The sequence below is a fragment of the Hyla sarda genome, chromosome 10, assembly GCF_029499605.1.
Source record: "Hyla sarda isolate aHylSar1 chromosome 10, aHylSar1.hap1, whole genome shotgun sequence".
In the NCBI taxonomy this organism is placed as follows: domain Eukaryota; kingdom Metazoa; phylum Chordata; class Amphibia; order Anura; family Hylidae; genus Hyla; species Hyla sarda.
The window spans coordinates 80856091-80876487 of NC_079198.1; the positions used below are offsets into that span (position 1 = coordinate 80856091).

Consider the following 20397-nt stretch of genomic DNA (forward strand, 5'->3'; position numbering starts at 1 on the left):
GCCCAAAGTCTGTCAGGGCATGCTGGAAGTTGTAGTTTTGCAACAGCTGGAGACACACTGGTTTGTAAACACTAGCATACACACACACACAACAGGGACTACGACTCCCAGCATGTGTCATTCAGGAGTCCCCCCCTCCCCCTTCACATATAGGGGGAGATTTATCAAAACCTGTGCATAGGAAAACTTGCCCAGTTGCCCATAGCAACCAATCAGCTTGCTGCTTTCATTTTTAAGGGGTCTGTGAAAAATGAAAGAAGCGATCTGATTGGTTGCTATGGGCAACTGGGCAAGCTTTCCTCTGCACAGGTTTTGATAAATCTCCCCTGTAGAGATCATTCCCAGTATGAGATTTATTCCCCTGCAGTCCATACATCCCCAGCCCGTGCACCTTCTCATCCTCCCCTTCAGATAACACTTATCTTTCTCTGTGAGGTCCTTCTCCTGTGCAGACCTGCGTCCTTAGAATACAGAGCAGGGGGAGGGGAGGTGAGGAGCTGTGTACTCAGCTGGATGAGATCAGGGGGCGTGGCTTATTCCTCTCATGCAGACAGAGAAAAAAAAAAGCTGTGACATCTTGTCCACAACAGACTCAGAACTGTGGACAACAGTAAAAGAAAACCCTCTGAACTACAGAACTTCCTGCCCAACAAACAGGTAAGAAAAACACACACATGCTGCCAAAACATATAACACATGTATATTGCAAAAAAACTAAACTTACAAAGAAGATGCCATATAGTCAAAAAAATTAACCACCGGAGTACCCCTTTAAGAAAGCTATCCAGAACAATTGTTTTATTGAATTAGCTATCACAATTTTCTCAGAAAATTTAGCATGATAAAATTTCATAGTCTCACTGTTTTTCTTTTCTATGTTGGAGTAGAAACCTTTTTCTAGTTGTCCACTTGTTTTAGTTATAGTGCTGGATTAAAATTAATGATGAGAGAAATTTCTGCATAGACTTTTGATATAATATACACTGCTCAAGGGAACGCTTACACAACACAATGTAACTCCAAGTCAATCACGCTTCTGTAAAATCACACTGTCCACTCAGGAAGCAACACTGATTGACAATCAATTTCACATGCTGTTGTGCAAATGGAGCAGACAACAGGTGGAAATTATAGGCAATTAGCAAGGCACCCCCAATAAAGGAGTGGTTCTGCAGGTGGTGACCACAGACCACTTCTCAGTTCACAATTCACGCACAATTCACAGAAGATGAAGGGGATCTCGAAGGGACATATCTCCAGAGCGAAGGTACTTATTGGAGTCAGTGACCCCTCATCAGTCTCCTGTTCACCCACACTATAACCCAGTGTATTGGGTTTGATATGGGTGAACTGGATGACCATTTTCCTTTAACAAAAATGATGTAATTTAACCAATTTCTAAACTAAAGCAACACTAAATTATTGAAATGTGTGATTTTTGGCTGCTTGTGCCCTATTTAATAAATCTATCACAATATACATCCCTGCAATAAACTTCCACACTGGCTAAAATTCCAGCACTTTTTGTAAGCCAGGATTTGTACCGATGTCATTGACTTGACTATGTCATTTCTGTTGAAAAGCCTAAAATGGTTTTATCCAGGGATAGAGAAACAGAGCTAATTTCTTTTATAAATAGCACCACACCTGCCCTCAAGTTGTGTGTGGAATTATATATCGGCTCCATTCACTTTAATGGAACTGAGCAGCAATGCTACAAACAACCTGAAGACAGAGGTGGTTCCTTTTTTTTGGAGGAAATTAGCTCAGCTTTTCTATCCCTAGTTAACCATTTAAACAATCTTTGATTTGTAGCAAGATGCATAATCACCCTGAAAAATTATTTCATTACAACTGGAGATGAGTGAATTTCTGAAAAATTTGATTTGGACAATTCGCCGAATTTTTTGAAAAATTCAGTTCGGACCAAATTTATTTGCGGCAAATCGCTATTAAAAACTGCTATTATTGAGAGGCTCAATAGAGGTGGAGATCACTTTGCCTTGTCCTAACACACATAGGGAATGTGCTGTGTTGGTGAAATAATACTGTCATTCAGTATGACATGCTGATTACAGTCATCACTATTAGAATCACTGCCACAGAACATCTGGACGTGTCAGATTTTTAATGTAATTTTTATTTCATTTTATTTAAATATTTTGATTACCCATTTTGGAGAGCATCAAGCTGACGGTCAGGCGAGATACCACCTGTTCCAGCCCCTGACTCGCAACGCCCCCCCCCCCCCGACTGTGAAAGTGCAAATGTTTCATTTAATCAGTTATGGTTCATTATTATCGCTACCAGCTCTTTAATTGGATTCTTGTGATAATTCCACATGTAATATGACATCGACAACCATAGGGCCTCAGTCTTGAAAAGATTACATCGATTTTTTTTAAATTTAAGATTTATATTAAATTCCCAAGTTTAATGTCCCCGTGTATACTTTGAATGAATACTGTATGACCACAAAACCCAATCTAAAAAGGAGTCACATGGCAGCACAATGACAGAGCCTAGAGGTGGCAGCAGCATGAGGTCACCATAATCTGGCAGAGTGACACAGCCTGGAATTGGCGGCAGCAAGAGGAGACAGTAGAGCATCACAATCCCTAAGATTAAAAGATTCATTTTCAAATTTAAACTGAAGATTTATAGTAGCTTGTGCTACCACAACATTTTTTAGGTAATGTCCCAGGCACAGCAGCATCAGTAAACCATATAGTGGCTGAATGACATAGCCTGGAGCTGGCGGCAGCATGAGGAGACAATAGGGCTTCAGAATCCCTAAGATTAAAAGATGAATTTTCAAATTTAAATTGATGATTTATGGTAGCTTGTGCTACCATAACATTTTTTAGGTAATGTCCCAGGGCCAGCAGCATGAGTAAACCATATAGTGGCTTAATGACACAGCCTGGAGGCAGCGGAAGCCTGAGAAGACCATATAGGGGCTGAATGGCACAGCCTGGATTTGGCAGCAGCATGAGTAGAACATATAGTGGCTGAATGACACAGTGTGGAGGTGGCGACAGCATGAGGAGACCATAAAGTGGCAGAATGGCACAGCCTGGAGATGGCAGAAGCATGAGGAGACCATATAGTGGCTGAATGGCACAGCCCGGAGTTGGCGGCAGCATGAGGAGAACATATAGTGACTGAATGATCACCAGCGTGGAGGTGGTGGCAGCATGAGGAGACCATATAGTGGCTGAATGGCACAGCCTGGAGTTGGTGGTAGCATGAGGAGAACATAAAGTGGCTGAATGACACAGTGTGGAGGTGGCAGCAGCATGAGGAGTTCATATGATGGCAGAATGAGACAGCCTGGAGGTGGCAGCAGCAGCATCAGAAGTTCTGCAAGTGACCCGGTGACAGAGTGGTGCGGTGGGTGGCAATATCAGTACCCGGTGATGACGAAGATGGGTGAAAAAAGGTCTGATGTGGATGAATGTTTGCAACTGGGGAGCAGAGGCTTAAATCTGTTTGGCACTATCCATATTTGTGAAGTGTTGGTTTGGCACCATGATCAATATACTCTGCATCAGGCATTGGTGGGTGGAAATCCTAGCTGATCCATGCCTGATTCATCTTCACAAAGGTCAGTCTCTCCACATTTTTTGTGGACAGAAGAGTTCTCCTTGGGGTGACTATGGGACACGGTGGAGGATGAGAAGGCGGAGTCGCACACTGTCGCAGGACCAATGGCTTGAGAGTGTAGAGGCGGAAACGGCGTGACCTTTCCAAGTTGCTGTTGTGGCTGTGCAGGAACCACATTCACCCAGTGGGCCATAAAGGACTTGTATTGTCCCTGACCATAGTTACAGCTCCACACGTCGGCGCTGCCGTTCACTTTTGTAGAGTGGGGTGGTGGGTGTTAATACCAGTACCTGGTGACGAAGGTGGGTGAAAGAAGGAGAACTCGGCATCAGATGTGTAGCATCAGGTGGGTGGCAGGATCAGAATAGTAGCTGGGGCAGGTAGGCAGAAGAAAACGGTCTTTTTTTGTCAAAGTGTTGGTTTGCACAAGTAAGTATTGAGGATATGCACTACGTTAAACGTAACTTTTAACACTATTCTTAGGATAAAATATATGGACCCCAAATTTTTGGGAAATCTACAAAAGGAAAGGTGTGCAAAAAACACCATGTGCCACCTACACCACCAAGTATTGATGGGATGCAAAGACCTCTAAAAGGTGGAAGGAAACAACGTATGGGCCATTGTAACAGGTGGGGGTAAAAACTTCCCCTGTAAGGCCCTACTCTCGCACTATTAATTCCCTTCTTGGCAAGTGTTGCTCGTCCTAAAAAGGGCAGCCCCAGACAGTCCCTATTTCCAACTAAGAACCCTGGGAAATGGTAGTGTTTTTAGGTGAAAATAGGGAGAGGTTCCTATGTGGGGCCACCCTTTTAATTCATTTGCCAATAAAGGAATTAATAGTGCGAGTGTAGGGACTTACAGGGGAAGTTTTTACCACCACCTGTTACAATGTACCATACGTTGATCCCTTCCAACTTTTAGAGGTCTTTGCATCGCATCAGTACTTGGTGTTGTAGGTGGCACATCGTGTTTTTTGCACTCCTTTCCTTTTGTTAGATTTCAAAACAATTTGGGTAAATATATTTTATCCTAAGAAAAGTTAAGTTTTAGTTAATGCATATCCTCAATACTTACTTGTGGTCTAATGCAGAGGATGTTCTGTAACTGGGGACCAGCACCTTAATTATGTTTTGCAGTATCCAAGGTGGCACAATGACAGAGCCGCCTGGAGGTGGCAGCATCAGCATGAGGAGACCATAAAGCAGCACAATGAGAGAACCTGGAGGTGGCAGCATCAGCATGAGGAGACCATAGAGCAACATAATGAGAGAGCCTGGAGGTTGCAGCATCAGCATGAGGAGACCATATGGCGGCAAAATGACAGAGCCTGGAGGTGGTAGCATCAGCATGAGGAGACCATATAGCAGCACAATGACAGAGCCTAGAGGTGGCAGCATCAGTATGAGGAGACCATATGGCGGCACAATGACAGAGCCTGGAGGTGGTAGCATCAGCATGAGGAGACCATATAGCAGCACAATGACAGAGCCTGGAGGTGGCAGCATCAGTATGAGGAGACCATGTGGCAGCACAATGACAGAGCCTGGAGGTAGCAGCAGCAGCATGAGGGCTATGCCAACTGAGGGTTGAGTCTGAGGAACCCACCGACTGTTGACTGGGGTTGTCGGATGTCACTTGGAATTAAGTGGATGACCAAGTTAACCAATCAATCACGGCTGCTGGGTTGCTGGTCGAGACATGAATGCTAGTTGACACTGGGAGCTCAGATCTCTCACTACGACTCATGCTACCGCATGCCCCTACTCTGCTGAGACCTCTGGCTGCGCCTGATGAATTTAGGCCTTCACCACTCCTCTGTACATGTCCTCGCACTTCTCTGCCTGACATACTTAGTGCGTATATGAGGGGAGTACAATACGCTTCACTACGCTTAAAACAGTATTTGTCTAGAACAGCAGCAGGTGTGTACTTTTGGCTGGCCTTTCACATTATCTAGGCCCTTGAGAGTTTAACAGGTACAAAATAGTACACCACTTAGATGTAGGTATGTGGTATGCACTTATGAGGGCAGAAAAATGTGCTACAGTACGCTTAAAAAAGTATATAAGTAAAACACCAGCTGGTGATTACTTTTGCCTGGACTTTAACAGTACCTAGGCCCTTAACAGATTAATAGGTACAAAATAGTACACCACTTAAATGTAGGTATGGGGTATGCAAATATAAGGGCAGAAAAATGCGCTACAGTACACTTAAATAAGTATTTGTGCACAACACCAGCAGTACAAAACAGTGCTGCAGCACTCGCTTTGTACTAAACACAAAATTGCACTTTCTCTCTCAAAGACTATTAGGAATGGACTGCTGGGTATGTATTATACCGTCTACAGACAAGTATAACCAGCAGACCATTTTTTGTGGAACTAAGACACAGATTTGTGCTAAAAACTTATTCCCCTCCACCTCTCCTAACGTTTCTACAGCTAAACCAGCTTGTTCAAATGCAACACATAGCTCTTTGCCCCTCTCTGTAATACAGTGCTGTAGAAAGCGACTGGGAGGTTAATCTCTGCAGTTAAAATAATTTTCTGTGAAAAACGCACTGCTCTCTGTCCAACAGAACGTTGACGTGACTAGGAGGTGAAACGCTGCTGGAAAAAGCATGTCTGTGTAACACACATCGCTGTCTGTTCTATCTCTCTGCAGTGTAATGAATGAAGTGACAAGCCAGAATATGGCTGCCGAATATATCGGGCCGTGACATCAAGGGGGACTGGCTACTGATAGCTTGCATGTGATATAGGGTCATCCCTACTACCCTTGTTCCCGCCTTCCCAGAGTTCCTTGCCCCATGTCCATGCCCCATTTGCATGAAGAATAAGAAAAGCAAGAAAATTCTAAATTTCTTACGTAGTAAATTTTTCTAAATGGATTTGCTTTAGTCGGGTATTTGTCAACTGCTACAGTCGCAAATGCGCAAAAAAAAGTCGCAACAAGGCAAAAAATTTACTAAATTTACTCCAGCTCAAACATGGAGCAGAAAAAGCTACTACCAAAGTAAAAAAAAAGGAAAAATTGCTTACGTGAAAGAAAATTATCAACAGGCTGAAACCAGTTGATAAATAAGTCACACATAAGCAAAAAAAAAAGTAAGGAAAAAAATTACTAAAAAAAAGAATACATAAGCAAACATTGCTAAATGTCCCTCATGGGGTTCATGAACTCATTACCTCACCATTTTTCTTAACTTTCACACAGCTGACTGGGAACAACCAACAGATTCTGCTTCACTCTGTGTTAGATATTCATCTTCAATTTTATAAAACATTATGGGGGAAATTTTTCATTCCCATCACCAGTACAGAAAGGCAATATTGTGCAAAACATTCTTTAAAAGGTTCCTTTTTTGTGCAAACTTTTTGGTAGTTTAACCGGGCTCCCAAAAAAAACTTGTGTAATATTGCCAGTCTGCACTTGTGCAGGGAATGATAAATGCAACTCTATATGAGTCAAACATTAACATGTCTATAGGGGGACATTTATCAAAACCTGTGCAGAGGAAAAGTTGCCTAGTTGCCCATAGCAACCAATCAGATCCCTTCTTATATTTTTGACAAGGCCTCTGCAAAATGAAAGAAGCAATCTGATTGGTTGCTATGGGCAACTAGGCAACTTTCCTCTACACAGGTTTAGATAAATCTCCCCCATAATGTTTATACGTAAAATGGTGCTTAACATAGGTCCTGCTAAAAAAAGACCACACCTATGTCACTAACAAAAAATTTAAAAAAAACAACAAAAAAATAGAAAAAGGTCATGTCCTTAGGAATGGTGGGAAGCAAAGGAAAAGATACCAACTTAGGTCTAGGAGGACAAATAAGCCGCCTTTAGGCAGACTTTAACACATGGACTCAATATTATTGTATGTCATTTGTTTTACTAGTATCCAAAGGTATATTACAATATACCTCACACCGATCACCTTAATTTCAGTTTTAAGATTCTATTTATTTACTCATTGGTGAAATGACTATACGTTATATAGAAACGAATCATTAGAAAACTTCCAGGCTAAAATTCAACAAACATGTTAGTATTAGACATGTCAAAGGGAACTAAGAGAAAGCACAATTGAATAAACTATGTGCTTTTTGAGGACCATGACCTATGAAACCCAAGAAACCCACATAAAAAAGGATTCAATCTAGAAGAGAAACTTGTCACTTATTACATTCCATGTAGACGCATCATGAATGTAAGGCGGCACATTTATATCAACCTACAGAAAATATATTTTAGTAAGTGTATCACTGGGGATTTACGCTACTCTGGTTTATATATTTGGGGCTGTCACTTTTGCCCATAGTTAAAAATAAAATAATAAGTATATATATATATATATATAAAAAAAAATATATATATATATGCACACACACACACAAAGGAGAAAAAGAGCAGCACTGCTGAAGGATGATGCTAGGGGGCCAGCAAGTGGAAAATCCAGGTCAAGGTTTCATAGTATACTTCAAACAAAAGAATCACTTGCAGCACTCCAATATATGCAAAACGTGGATAGCTTTATTCCATCATGTGAACAGGATGCAACGTTCCGGTTGCCCTTGCAACCATTATCAAGCATGATAATGGTTGTGAGTGCAACCGAAACATTGCATCCTGTTCACATGATGGAATAAAGCTGTCCATGTTTTGCATATATTGGAGTGCTGCAAGTGATTCTTTTGTTTGGAATATATATATATATATATATATATATATATATATATATAAAACAATCCAGATGAAGAATCACCATGCGTGGCTGTTGCCAAGGATTCCAGATCCCGTCGGGTGCTCAGCTCCAGGGTCCGACTCAGGCCCCAAAGAAATCCTCCAAAGAACAAAGAGAGCAGCACTCCAGGTACGTGTAACCCAGTGAGGGTGTATTTATTCACACATCTGTAGGAAAACGCAACGTTTCGGCTCCTCAATAGAGCCTTTCTCAAGCACTATATGTATATAGTCCAGTTTGTGGCCTCTGCTGGTGTCTGTTGTGGTTTGAGAAGTGTTAGACTGTTTGGACAGTGGCTTAAAGGGGTTATCTAGGAATAGAAAAAACACAGCTAATTTCTTTCCAAAACAGCTCCCTGCCTGTCCTCAGTTTGGGTGTGGTTTTACAACTTGACTCCATTCACTTCAACAGAACTGAGCTGCAGAACCACACCTAACCTGAACACAGATGGGGAGCATTTTTTTAAAGAAAGCAGCTTTGTTTTTCTATTCCTGGATAACCCCTTTAAAGAAAATCAGTCAACTCTATATCATGCTCAGAGCTGCAGACATGGACAGATATCTGAGGGGGGGATAAAACAAGTAATAACTGTCTCTTAGTTGATGGCTGTTTGCCAAGTTGTAAAAACATGCTCTTCTACTAAACTTCAGAATTATAGAGGCATTGCCTAGCTGCAACATGCACACCTTCACCCACCAACCCCTCTCTGCTTTGCCTCCAGCACTAATCCCTGTACTTCAATCATGCACAGCATGGAGGGGTGGGTGGAAGATGATTTGTATGCTGAAACTCAGCACAGCCTCTATGAATTTTGAGCTTAGAAGAAAAACGTAATTTTATAACCATCATATATAATTTGTTTTATCTTCCTATCAGCCATCTGCGCAAGTCTGCAGCTCTGAGCATGCTATAGAGCTGACATGTTCTCTTTAAGTGCTCTTCTATACATCAAAAAGAGTGCCAAACTGGCACACATTTTTGTCTTAAAAGTAAGGCAATTTAAAAATGACAGTTAGGTGCATGTTAAAACAGCCAGAGCCACTGTTAAAAATCTAATGCACACTGTTACGCTGAGCGCTCCGGATCCCCGCTCCTCCCCGGAGCGCTCACAGCGTTCTCCTACTCGCAGCGCCCCGGTCAGACCCGCTGACCGGGTGCGCTGCGATAATGTCCCTAGCCGGGATGCGATTCGCGATGCGGGACGCGCCCGCTCGCGATGCGCATCCCGACATGCTTACCAGACCCGCTCCCCGTCTGTGCTGTCCCGGCGCGCGCGGCCCCGCTCCCTAGGGTGCGCGCGCGCCGGTTCTTTGCAATTTAAAGGGCTGGTTGTGCCACTGATTGGCGCATGGGTTTTAATTAGTATGTTCACCTGTGCACTTCCCTATATTACCTCACTTCCCCTGCACTTCCTTGCCGGATCTTGTTGCCATTGTGCCAGTGAAAGCGTTCCTTGTGTATCCATAGCCAGTGTTCCAGACCTCTTGCCGTTGCCCCTGACTACGATCCTTGCTGCCTGCCCTGACCTTCTGCTACATCCGACCCTGCTCTTGTCTAATCCCTTGTACCGCGCCTATCTCAGCAGTCAGAGAGGTTGAGCCGTTGCCGGTGGATACGACCTGATTGCTACCGCCGCTGCAAGACCATCCCGCTTTGCGGCGGGCTCTGGTGAAAACCAGTAGCAACTTAGAACCGGTCCACCGACACGGTCCACGCCAATCCCTCTCTGGCACAGAGGATCCACCTCCAGCCTGCCGAATCCTGACACACACTTTGTTTGTTTGGCAGGGTCCTTGCGGATGACCTGCATTGTTTGCCTATCCTTAGAATGAGCCATCAATATGAAATCTCAGAAAACTCCTTCAAGCAATCATTTAAATAGTGACAGCTCACATGAAAATTAATTTAGCAAACACCTAAACCACAAAATTCTGAAAATTACAGCAAACTAGTACTGTTCTAAATGAAGACATCTAAAGAATTCTACCATCAGCAGGTTATATGAAAGTGATTGTAATAGTTTAGTTGCAAATCTTTCTTTAAATCTTAGAATTTTTTATGTGGTATTGTGCTCTGTTTTAGGAAGCCTGCCAAGGTGTTGTTACGGTATCACACTGACAAAATATACAGGTAGAAACATAATGTAGAAGCATGGAAAGCATGAACGGTGAGTGCGTATATAACGCAAAATATGAAGTAAATAAGAATTTGTTCATTAAAATAATGGTGCATAATGCCATTCTTCTGAGAAACATCATTTAGTCCTGGATCAATCACTCTTCATTTACAACACAATATTTCCCAAAGGGTCAGGTAGCCTCACAAAGGGGCAGTCTCAAGAAGATAACCCTAATAGAAACTAAATCTATATTCCAGATCAAAGGGGGTCCTGAGTAGTCTGTAGTTCTGGTGCTCAAAAAAGCATATAGACAAGACAGGGACATTCGTAGCATAAGCAGTGCCATAGCTAGATGAACCCAGCTCCCGGCACACACCTGGTGGGAGGGGCGCAGACCATCAAAGCGTTGCATTTCTGTTACCTCTGCCTTTGACGTCACTCATGAGCATCTGAACTATTTTTCATTCTGGCATTAAATGGGCACTTTTAGATACAAAAACGTTTTATATGTTGTTACTGATGAAAATTAAAGACCTTTTGTAATATGGTTGTTTAATTATTTTTTTTATATTTAATAAAAAAAGAAATACCACTACCCGGGGTCTCCATACCTACTGGGACATGCTCCCTTCCCCTGAGAGGATTTCTAACCTATGAGCTAATGACAAGAAGTATTTTTTATAATAAATATAGGTGATAGAGGCATACATTTTTTATTTACATGGTCAGGATTAGGTACTGAGTTACATATATATATTTTTTGTGGGATCTGACAGGTACACTGACTACCTACCTATGTAGCTACCTAGCTACTGCCCACCTACCTATCTACTTAGCTAACTAGCTACTTACGAGGCTACCTTATCACCTACTTACTTACCTAGCTACCTGGTTACCTACCTGGCTAATTACCTAGCAATCTACTTACTTACCTTACTAGCTACTTGGTTACCTACCTGGCTACCTATTTACCTACCTACATAACTCAGGTATGTCCTTCATATAAGGATATACTGGCTAATGTCTCATTTTTACATCAGTTTTGAGGATTAGCTAATATCATTGTATATATTTACCACAGGATTGAAACCCCACTTTTGTCCATAGGTGCGGGTCCTCTACCCCATTGTATGAGTGCACAATTGCACTTGGGGTTGAGCACCTGTTATCACCTTGAGACTACGTTGTTTTGTTTTTCTACCTACATGACTACCTGATTAACTACCTGGCTATCTATCTACTTACCTACATAGCTACTTGGCTACATACATACCTGCCTACCTATTTACTTACCTACCTGGCTATCTACCCTTCGCCATAATTACCTACTTAGGGAGGAGTCAATCTACCTACCTGCCTAAGGTTGTATTTACTAAATAGGGGGCGACTCCTTATCTGAGGCCATACCTGCCTATGGGGACTACCTGATAAGGGATATATTTAACTACTAGGGGAAATACCTACCTAATAGGGGAACTACCTGCCTACTGTGGGAGATATACCTACTTAATAGGGGACCTACTAACCTACCCACTTTTACTGTGCTGGACAACAAGGGGGACCATTATTTTAGTAGGGGGGCCTATACATGGGGAGATTGTGTAAAGGTGAGGAGGGCACTGGAAAAATGCAGCGTCTAACATGTTTGTCTTGCAAATGCTGAAGAGATTAGTTTTGCCCAGACATTTTGTCTTGCCGGTCTAAGCCTGATAGGGAAGAAAGGAGGACAACTCTGATCAGAAAAGACATCAATTGTGAGTCACTTCATTAAACTGTATGTATATTACTGTGTGACGAGACTCATCTTTGGGGTGGTAGGACGTTGTTGTGGGAGTTAGGGGTTGTGGGGGCAGAGATGTTATGGGACTTTTTGGCAAATCCATATTCTGATTGCTTTAATGGGCAAGTCTCAGACTATGAAGTTGCTTTGGAATTTAAACAGGTGTATTGCTGCTGGACGAAGGGCTGGAGGCTCTTTTTTCTATTTGCCCCAAAGGGGGATTAAACAGGCACAACCACTATGTAAAAGTTTACTGTGGGGTGCTAAGCACATTTAAAGAGGATGTTTCTACTTAAAGGGGTACTCCACCCCTAGACATGCCCCTGTCCTTTGGATAGTGGAAAACATGTCTGATTCAGGGAGTCCGGCTGCCTGGGGCTTCTGTGATCGGGACGTCATGCCATGCCCCCTCCATTGATGTCTATGGGAGGGGGAGTAATGACTAGTTAACAGCGGCAAGCCTCCTCCCATAGACATGAATAGAGGGGGCATGGCAGCTGTGATCGCCAGTCATCCGGCATGGAGCAGAATTCGCTCCATGCACCAGATGACTGGGGTACCACAGCGGGGACCCCCATGATCAGACATGTTATCCCTTATCCTTTGGTTAAGGGAGTAGATGTCTTGTGGCAGAGTACACCTTTAATTGCTAATACCATCAATCCCTCTTTATGCAGGGCATTACAAAGTTAAAAAGGAAGGAAGGAGTAATGAAATCAGTACTTAAAAGTGTCTGAAAGCTATTTGAACATTTTCTTTGTTTTCTTTTTTGCATATGTAAAATCACAGTCATTGGAAAATATAAGTAGAAACATATGAATGCACCCTGTGAATTAGCACACATCATTGTACATAGATGCTATCTCTGTGGGAACTGCAATCTGACACAGATTTAGCATATTACTAATCGTGTCATGTCAAAAAGTTACTGTATATCTTGATATGAAATGTTGGAAATCTATTCTATGTAGCATAATGTAGAACAATAGATTGCATCACCGTCCCACTGCAATTCAGAACAGCAATGAGAAACGTAAAACAGTTCATCATGACCCATCAGTAATAATGACTTAGATAAAAGTCACAAACTAAAAAATGGATGCGTTTAATACTGTTTTTTTTTTAATCTATTAACATTTTCTGGTCGTATAATTTTTATTCTATTTACTGTACATTAATATGGGGCCGGCCATCTGAATAGCTACTCTGAACTGTATATTCCAAAAGAACTGCAGCACTCCAAGTTCAAGTGAAATTAAAGGTAGCGTTTATTCCATCTAGTTCAAAGGCAATGTTTCAGCTGCGTACCTGCAGCCTTTATCAAGCTTGATATGGCTTGATAAAGGCTGCAGGTACGCAGCTGAAATGTTGCCTTTGAACTAGATGGAATAAACGCTACCTTTAATTTCACTTGAACTTGGAGTGCTGCAGTTCTTTTGGAATATATCTACCTGTATCCCGTGACCTGGGTTTGACTGATAGCACCCACCGCAATTTGGTGTGCTGCTCCATATTGGATTTCTACACTGAACTGTAAAGAGAAATTCAGAGCTTCGCTTAATAGGGACGATCCCCCAGTAGATTGCAGGGCTATGGACATTTGGCCCTCCTAGATCCTCATGATAGCATCTTTCAGCTGTGTGCGCATCTTTAAGACACACAGTTGAGGGAAAATGCAACAGAACTTTGGGTACAGGCCAGGGCCGTTTTGAAGAAATTTGGGGGCCCTGGCTGTCACTCGGTCCGGTCGGGAACCTCGTGGTACAGGAGATTCAGTTTCCTGTTCCCGGCCGGACTGAAAGGAAGGAGGAAGAGGAGCTCGGCCACGCTACAGGGAAGGGGAGGAACCCTGGAGGTGACCAGGAGTGCTGCAGCCACCTGAGGCTCTCTAGAGAGCGCTCAGGCGGGTGCAGCGTTGTAGGAAGCACAACAAGCATCTGCTCTGCTTGGGGCCCCGGGCCAGCTCGGGGCCCCAAGCAATTGCTTGGTTTGCCTGTCCTTTAGCGACGGGCCTGGTACAGGCAGCCCCTCTGGGCCATTCTGCCTGCACCAGAAGAGAAAAGAGGACCTGCAGAGGAACAGAGAGATAGGAGGAGCTTTAAGTGGGATAAGTAAGTTTTATTTTTTTTTCAAGGGGCCAAACACTACATGGGGGCACAGAGGGGCCTTATAACATATGGGAGCCAAAGGGGGGCCTAACTGCTATATGGGGGAAAAGAGCAGCTTAACTACTATATGGGGGCACAGAGGTGAACCTAACTACTACATGGGGGCACAGAGAGGCCAATATACTATGTGGGGGCACAGAGGGGCTAACTACTATATAGGGTTTCACAGAGGATATACTACTATATTGGAGCTTAGAAGGGAGCCTTGTAGCTATCATGAGGATCCAGGATATGTGTCCAGGATTCACAGGAGGGCCACAGCAGCCAGGAGAAATCATCACATCCCTAGTGGCCATAACCCTACAATCTACAGGGCGACCGGCCCTATAAACTGAATTTCTTAAATAACAACTTTAAGTTTTTCCCACTTATCGGAATGCTGCTAGACTTTTCTCAGCTTAGAGTAGCTGTTCAGATCGCTGGGCCTAATGCTATATGGGGCACAAAATGGACCTAACTACAATATAGGGGCACATACAGAGCCTATACTAAATGAAAGCACAGAGGCGGGCCTTATACTACATGGGACATAGAGGTGGGTTTAAATCCTATATCAGGACACAGAGGTGGGCGTAATAATATATGGGGATTTTAAGTATTAAGGGACGCATAGGGCCCTACTCATATGGTGGCACAAAGTGGGCACTATTACTGTGTGGGGCAATACAGATAGGTAGTTTTTAAACAAGTGAGGAGGGTGCAGGAGCAAAGACAAATGTGTGTATATATATATATATATATATATATATATATCACATTGACTTAGGCTAGACTGTATTAGGTTCCAATATTATCACCATACATCATCAATATTCCGGGGATAAATAATACTGCCACATCATGATCACGTACTACCACCACATGAATAATGTCACTACATTGCTGCTGAATCAGATCTACTTAACAGACACCAATATTCTCCCCAATACAGTGACAAAATCATGGTGAATACCTGCTCTACATAGGTTCCAAAAACCCATATAGGTCATTACAGGTCAATCTAGTCACTCATAGGTAACATTGTCTTTGATCAGAGTTTTGTTAACTTTTCTTTGTTATATACCCTATTAGTACAGTCACTGAGGAAAGCAGGGGGTGTTATAGAAAGGCATGTTAAAACAGGTAGGCCAGTGCTGTGTGCTTGCCCTCTGGGCTAAATTTTCAAGCCAACCCCTGGACAAAAGAACTCAAAATGTCTCTTGGTCTTGACACTTTTTGTCTCAGGCTGCTCACACTTGCTACATGGTTAGGCACACTCCACTCCTGCCTATTGCACTCACTCCCCTTCTCCCTTGCTTCTCTCACTCAGAGACTGCCTGTCTAGGAGTCACTCCCAGAAAGTGACTTTTTTGCGCTGTGATCTGGTTTTTATTGGTACCATTTTTGTTTTGATCAGACTTTTTGATCACTTTTTATTCATTCTTTATGGTATAAAAAGGGACCAAAAATACGCTATTTTGGACTTTGGAAATTTTTTGTGCCATTGACCGTGCGGTTTAATTAACAATATATTTTTATGGTTCAGACATTTAAGCACGCGCGATACCACGTATGTTTTTTTTTTTCTATTTACACCTTTTTTTTTTATGGGAAAAGGGGGATGATTCTGATTTTTATTAGGGAAGGGGTTAAATCACATTTATAAACTTTTTTTTTTACTTCTTTTCTGCAGAGTTATAGCCCCCTCTAGGGGCTATAATACAGCATAAACTGATTTCAGGCACTGTTCACTGCATTGCCATAGGAATGCATTGATCAGTGTTTTCTGCGCTTGATTGTTCAAGCCTGGATTTCAGGCTTGGAGCTATCAAATGGCGATCGAACAGCCGGGAAGAAGGTAAGACATTTCTCGCTCTCCTCTCAGCTGTTCGGGATGCTGTGATTTCACTGCGGCGGTCCCGAACAGCGCCGCTGAGCTAACCGGCAGTGTATTTTCCCGTTCAACTTTGATTGCGGCATCTGAAGGGTTAATACTGGACATCAGCCCAATTGGCGATATCCAGTATTAGCGGCAGGTCCTGGTTGCTGATAGCAACCGGGACCCCGCAGATACGACGCACGCATCACAGATTGGGAGCTAGCCGTGGGCGTAAATATACGTCCGTGGTCGTTGATGGGTTAATAATGAGGCCACTGGGGTTTATTGTTCAGTTCTGGTATTTTACATGACAAGAATAACTGCAGACTGCATTTCTCTTACTGTCAATAGTACCAGAACCCAGATGGAAAGGGTAATGTAGACAGCCGTATTCCCATCATCTTGCTGTATTTGCATAATAATAGTATTCTTGGGTTGTGTTCTTGCCATGATTGCATTTATTCTGATGAGTCATACAACCTGCCAGTAAGGAGCATAAAGCAATGTTACCATATCTTTAACCCCTCAATGACCCAGAACATTAAAATTTTAGCATTTTCATTTTTTCCTCCTCGCTTTTTAATAGCCATAACTCTTTTTTTTTCATTCTAAAGACCCATATGAGTACTTTAGTTTTTTAACCAATTGTACTTTGTAATGGCATCATTCATTTTTCCATAAAATAGCATACAATATGCTGCAAATCTGCCCAAAAAATGATTTGTAATGTGAAATAAAAAAATTGTGGAGGACTGATGTTATCTTGATTCATCAGCTAAGTATAATTACAACGATACATAATTTATGTATATATATTTTTCTTTTTTACTAGTTCTTTAAATTTAGAACGTAAAAATGTGTATGCTTAGAATTAAACTGGAACCCTATAACTTTCTTATTTTTCCACCTAATGAGCAGTTTTGGATAATTTGGCTACTTTTTTACGCCCTGATCTGTAGCTTTCATTAGTAACAATTTGGCATAGATTTAAATTTTTAATTACTTTTTTATTCCATTTTTTTTCTGGATGTGACCAAACAGAAAGCAATTCTGGTATATGTTTTTTGTTTTGTCTTTTTCATTGACACCATTTACTGAGAAGAATGAATAATGTTGTATTCCTATAGTTTAGACAATTCCACATTCTTTGATACAAAACACGTATTTTTTTGGGGGGGGCGGGGGGTTACATTTGTTTTTTCTGTTTTTATTTCAAGTATAGGAAAGAGGGGGTGATTCAAATTTTTATAAGGGAAGGGGCTCATTTATATTTTTAAAACACTTTTGGAATTGTTTATTTGCTCATACAAATCTATGCAGTAATCAGTTACATCTGTGCTCTATTAGTAGAGCCTGCCATAGGAGGCCTGCCATGCAGAGATCTAGCAGAGTCGCTGCGAGGTATATCATTATACCATCAATAAAGCACGTAAAGGCATTTAAATGCCACTGTCTGCATCAAAATGGTTAACAGTAGAGATCACTGATACAATTAGTGCGGCTCTCGGCTACTAAAGTGGGCTTGGTTCACAAGCCCTCTCCATACACCCTTAATGGCCCCTTGATGAAAATAAACATAATATGGGTGGTTAAAGGGGTACTCCGCTGCTCAGCGTTTGGAACAAACTGTTCCAAATATTGAAGCCGGCGCCGGGAGCTCGTGACGTCATAGCCACGTCCCCACATGAAGGGGCGGGGCTATGACATCATGAGCTCCCGGCCCCTTCTCCAGTGTTCAAAATAGTTTGTTCCAAACACTGAGCAGCGGAGTACCCCTTTATGGGGTTGAATAAAGCATAACCTATCAATTTGAGGGCTCACATTTTTTATCTACTGTATATTTTTAGATTATAAGATGCAAATCGAAGGAAGTGGAGGGAATAATATTTAGTTTTTATGAGAAATGGGGCTCATATCTTACACTTTATTTTATTTGCTGATCTATATTTTCATACCATCAAGGGAAATAATAGAAAATAAGGGACAATAGAAAGAAATACACTATATGCAGCCATATTGTCCTTGGACTCAGCCTTTTTGGATGATTTGGATTGATCACGAAATCTGATTAAAGGTTGAGACATAAAAATACATCATCCACAATCCACATAAAACTATAAATCACTTCAACCATAAGCAATTGAATGCAAAGCCATTCCACCATCAGTCATGGATTACCCCTACTGCAATTTATGTAGTAGAGAAAGGGGGGAGGTCAAGGTCTCTCAACAGGCTTGCATTGGGCATTGTGTAGGCGGGAGATACAGTCAGGTTGGTACCATCCATGCTGATGCGGATACTTGGCTAAATAGCAAAGTATATCTTTAATAACATTTGAAAAATGTGTTGCTTGTTTTATTTTTGACAATAAAGTTAGTTATAAAAATGGCATTGTCATGTTTTTTACCCTAGCTACCCAACATAATAAAACTGGTCACCAATAACAATGGGAACTCACATTGACAAACACACAGGTTACTGTCAGCAATGATAAGCACCGATTAAACACTTCGGGTCAAATAACATAACTCTTAAAACCCATCGTCATAGTATGACCACATTGAGGATGCTGCTGCAGTCTACAGTGAATATTCTTGTATGAATTAATATTTTTGTATGTTTACATTTCATACATTCATATCCAATAAATAAATAAATAAACAAATAAATAAATAAATGAATTAATATCTTTGAAATATTTGCATAATCAATATTTAATATTTGTCACTGGATTAGAAAAAACAAATTGAAGAGGAAAATTTGATGTAGCTGAATTTTTGTAAAAAAATAAAAATAAAAGTAAAGCTGAATTCTAAATGAATTAAAGTGTATTATGAAAAAAAAATGTAAGAAAAAAAAGAGAATTTTTTTACTCCCCTAATGTATTTACATTATGTAGGTAAATTAATCAGTCAGGTACACTATGACGATCAGATTTGATAAAAATAGACATATGAACATATTTTTTCGCTGTTAGGAGATTCTTAATGTTCATCTGTCTTAGCAAAGGAAAAGAAACTTACATTTTTGCCAGTGCATGTTCTGCGACAGCAAGTTGGAGTTTTTCTTCTTTGAAGTAGACAGTTTGGCTGTTTGTAGGCTTTCGGTGTGGAACTTTTTTTTTCTCACCTTTTAATCGCAGTTTAACAATTAAAAGAGAGGATGTTTCCTTCAGGGTTTTATAACCCCCAAGTGCCCGATATGTACATGTCATCATCATCACATGACCACAAGAAATGTGTCAAACAAAAAGACACATGAAAGGAAACCATCTTCAGCCCATGTGGCTTCTGGAAACTAAAACTTGATAGTCTAGAGTTATAACGATAGAGAAGAAAGTATGAAATATGTTATTTTTTTTTTTTTTTTTGAAGAGTTCGGTTGTCAGTAGATGTATAACAATGTGTGTAACTCTTATTTATCTATTCCCAAATGTCTTATGTTTCCAATTATGTAGTAAAAACTGCCCATTAACTTTGAATATAAGTTATTATTTATGTAAACTAAAAACAGTTTTCAAATTTAATTCAGTTGACAACTTTTTAAATTTTTTAAAAATATTATTTTGTTTTTGAACCATACCCCCAAGGACATTAGTTTTTGTAAGGAAGCACCTGCAGGGGCTTCATGCTTCACTGAACCTCAAACATTCTCTATTTTACTTCTTTTTCGACAACATTTGTCACATATCAGATCAGAGAAACTTAATTTAGATGTGAAACAAGCTCCTCATAGCTCACATATGTCAAATCTTATATTTTAGGTGTAGTAAGAAAATATTGATTCCATTTAGATGTAGAAATAGTTACTTCCTTGGTGTGAACAAAATATGTAATCCAACATGTTATCCGTATTCTATAGTGCATTGGGACAAAAAATGGCCACAGCACAACTACACCAACATCTCCTTTTTTAGGCATTAGTCCCAGAATGTAGATTACAGACCATCAGTCCTTACGCATATAATGAGCAGCTATTGTATTGTACCAAAAACAACTGTTGGTCTGTAATCTACATCCTGGGACTACTGCCTAATAAAGAAGATATTGTTAAAGTTCTTGGATGCCTGATATCTAAGTGCACTGTATTGTATGGTCTTGTGTGCTATGTAGC

At 41.2% G+C, this 20397-nt stretch overlaps 1 protein-coding gene across 1 annotated transcript in view; it reads right to left on the reverse strand.

Moving 5' to 3' along the window:
- The window catches only part of POU2AF1 (POU class 2 homeobox associating factor 1), an 88370-nt gene extending 68894 nt beyond the window's left edge, over positions 1 to 19476 (reverse strand). The window contains exon 1 of the mRNA XM_056543667.1: positions 19308 to 19476. Within this exon, the coding sequence (XP_056399642.1) occupies positions 19308 to 19323 (16 nt within the window). The 5' untranslated portion in view covers positions 19324 to 19476. The remainder of the gene's footprint in view (positions 1 to 19307) is intronic.
- Between the last annotated feature and the right edge of the window lie 921 nt (positions 19477 to 20397).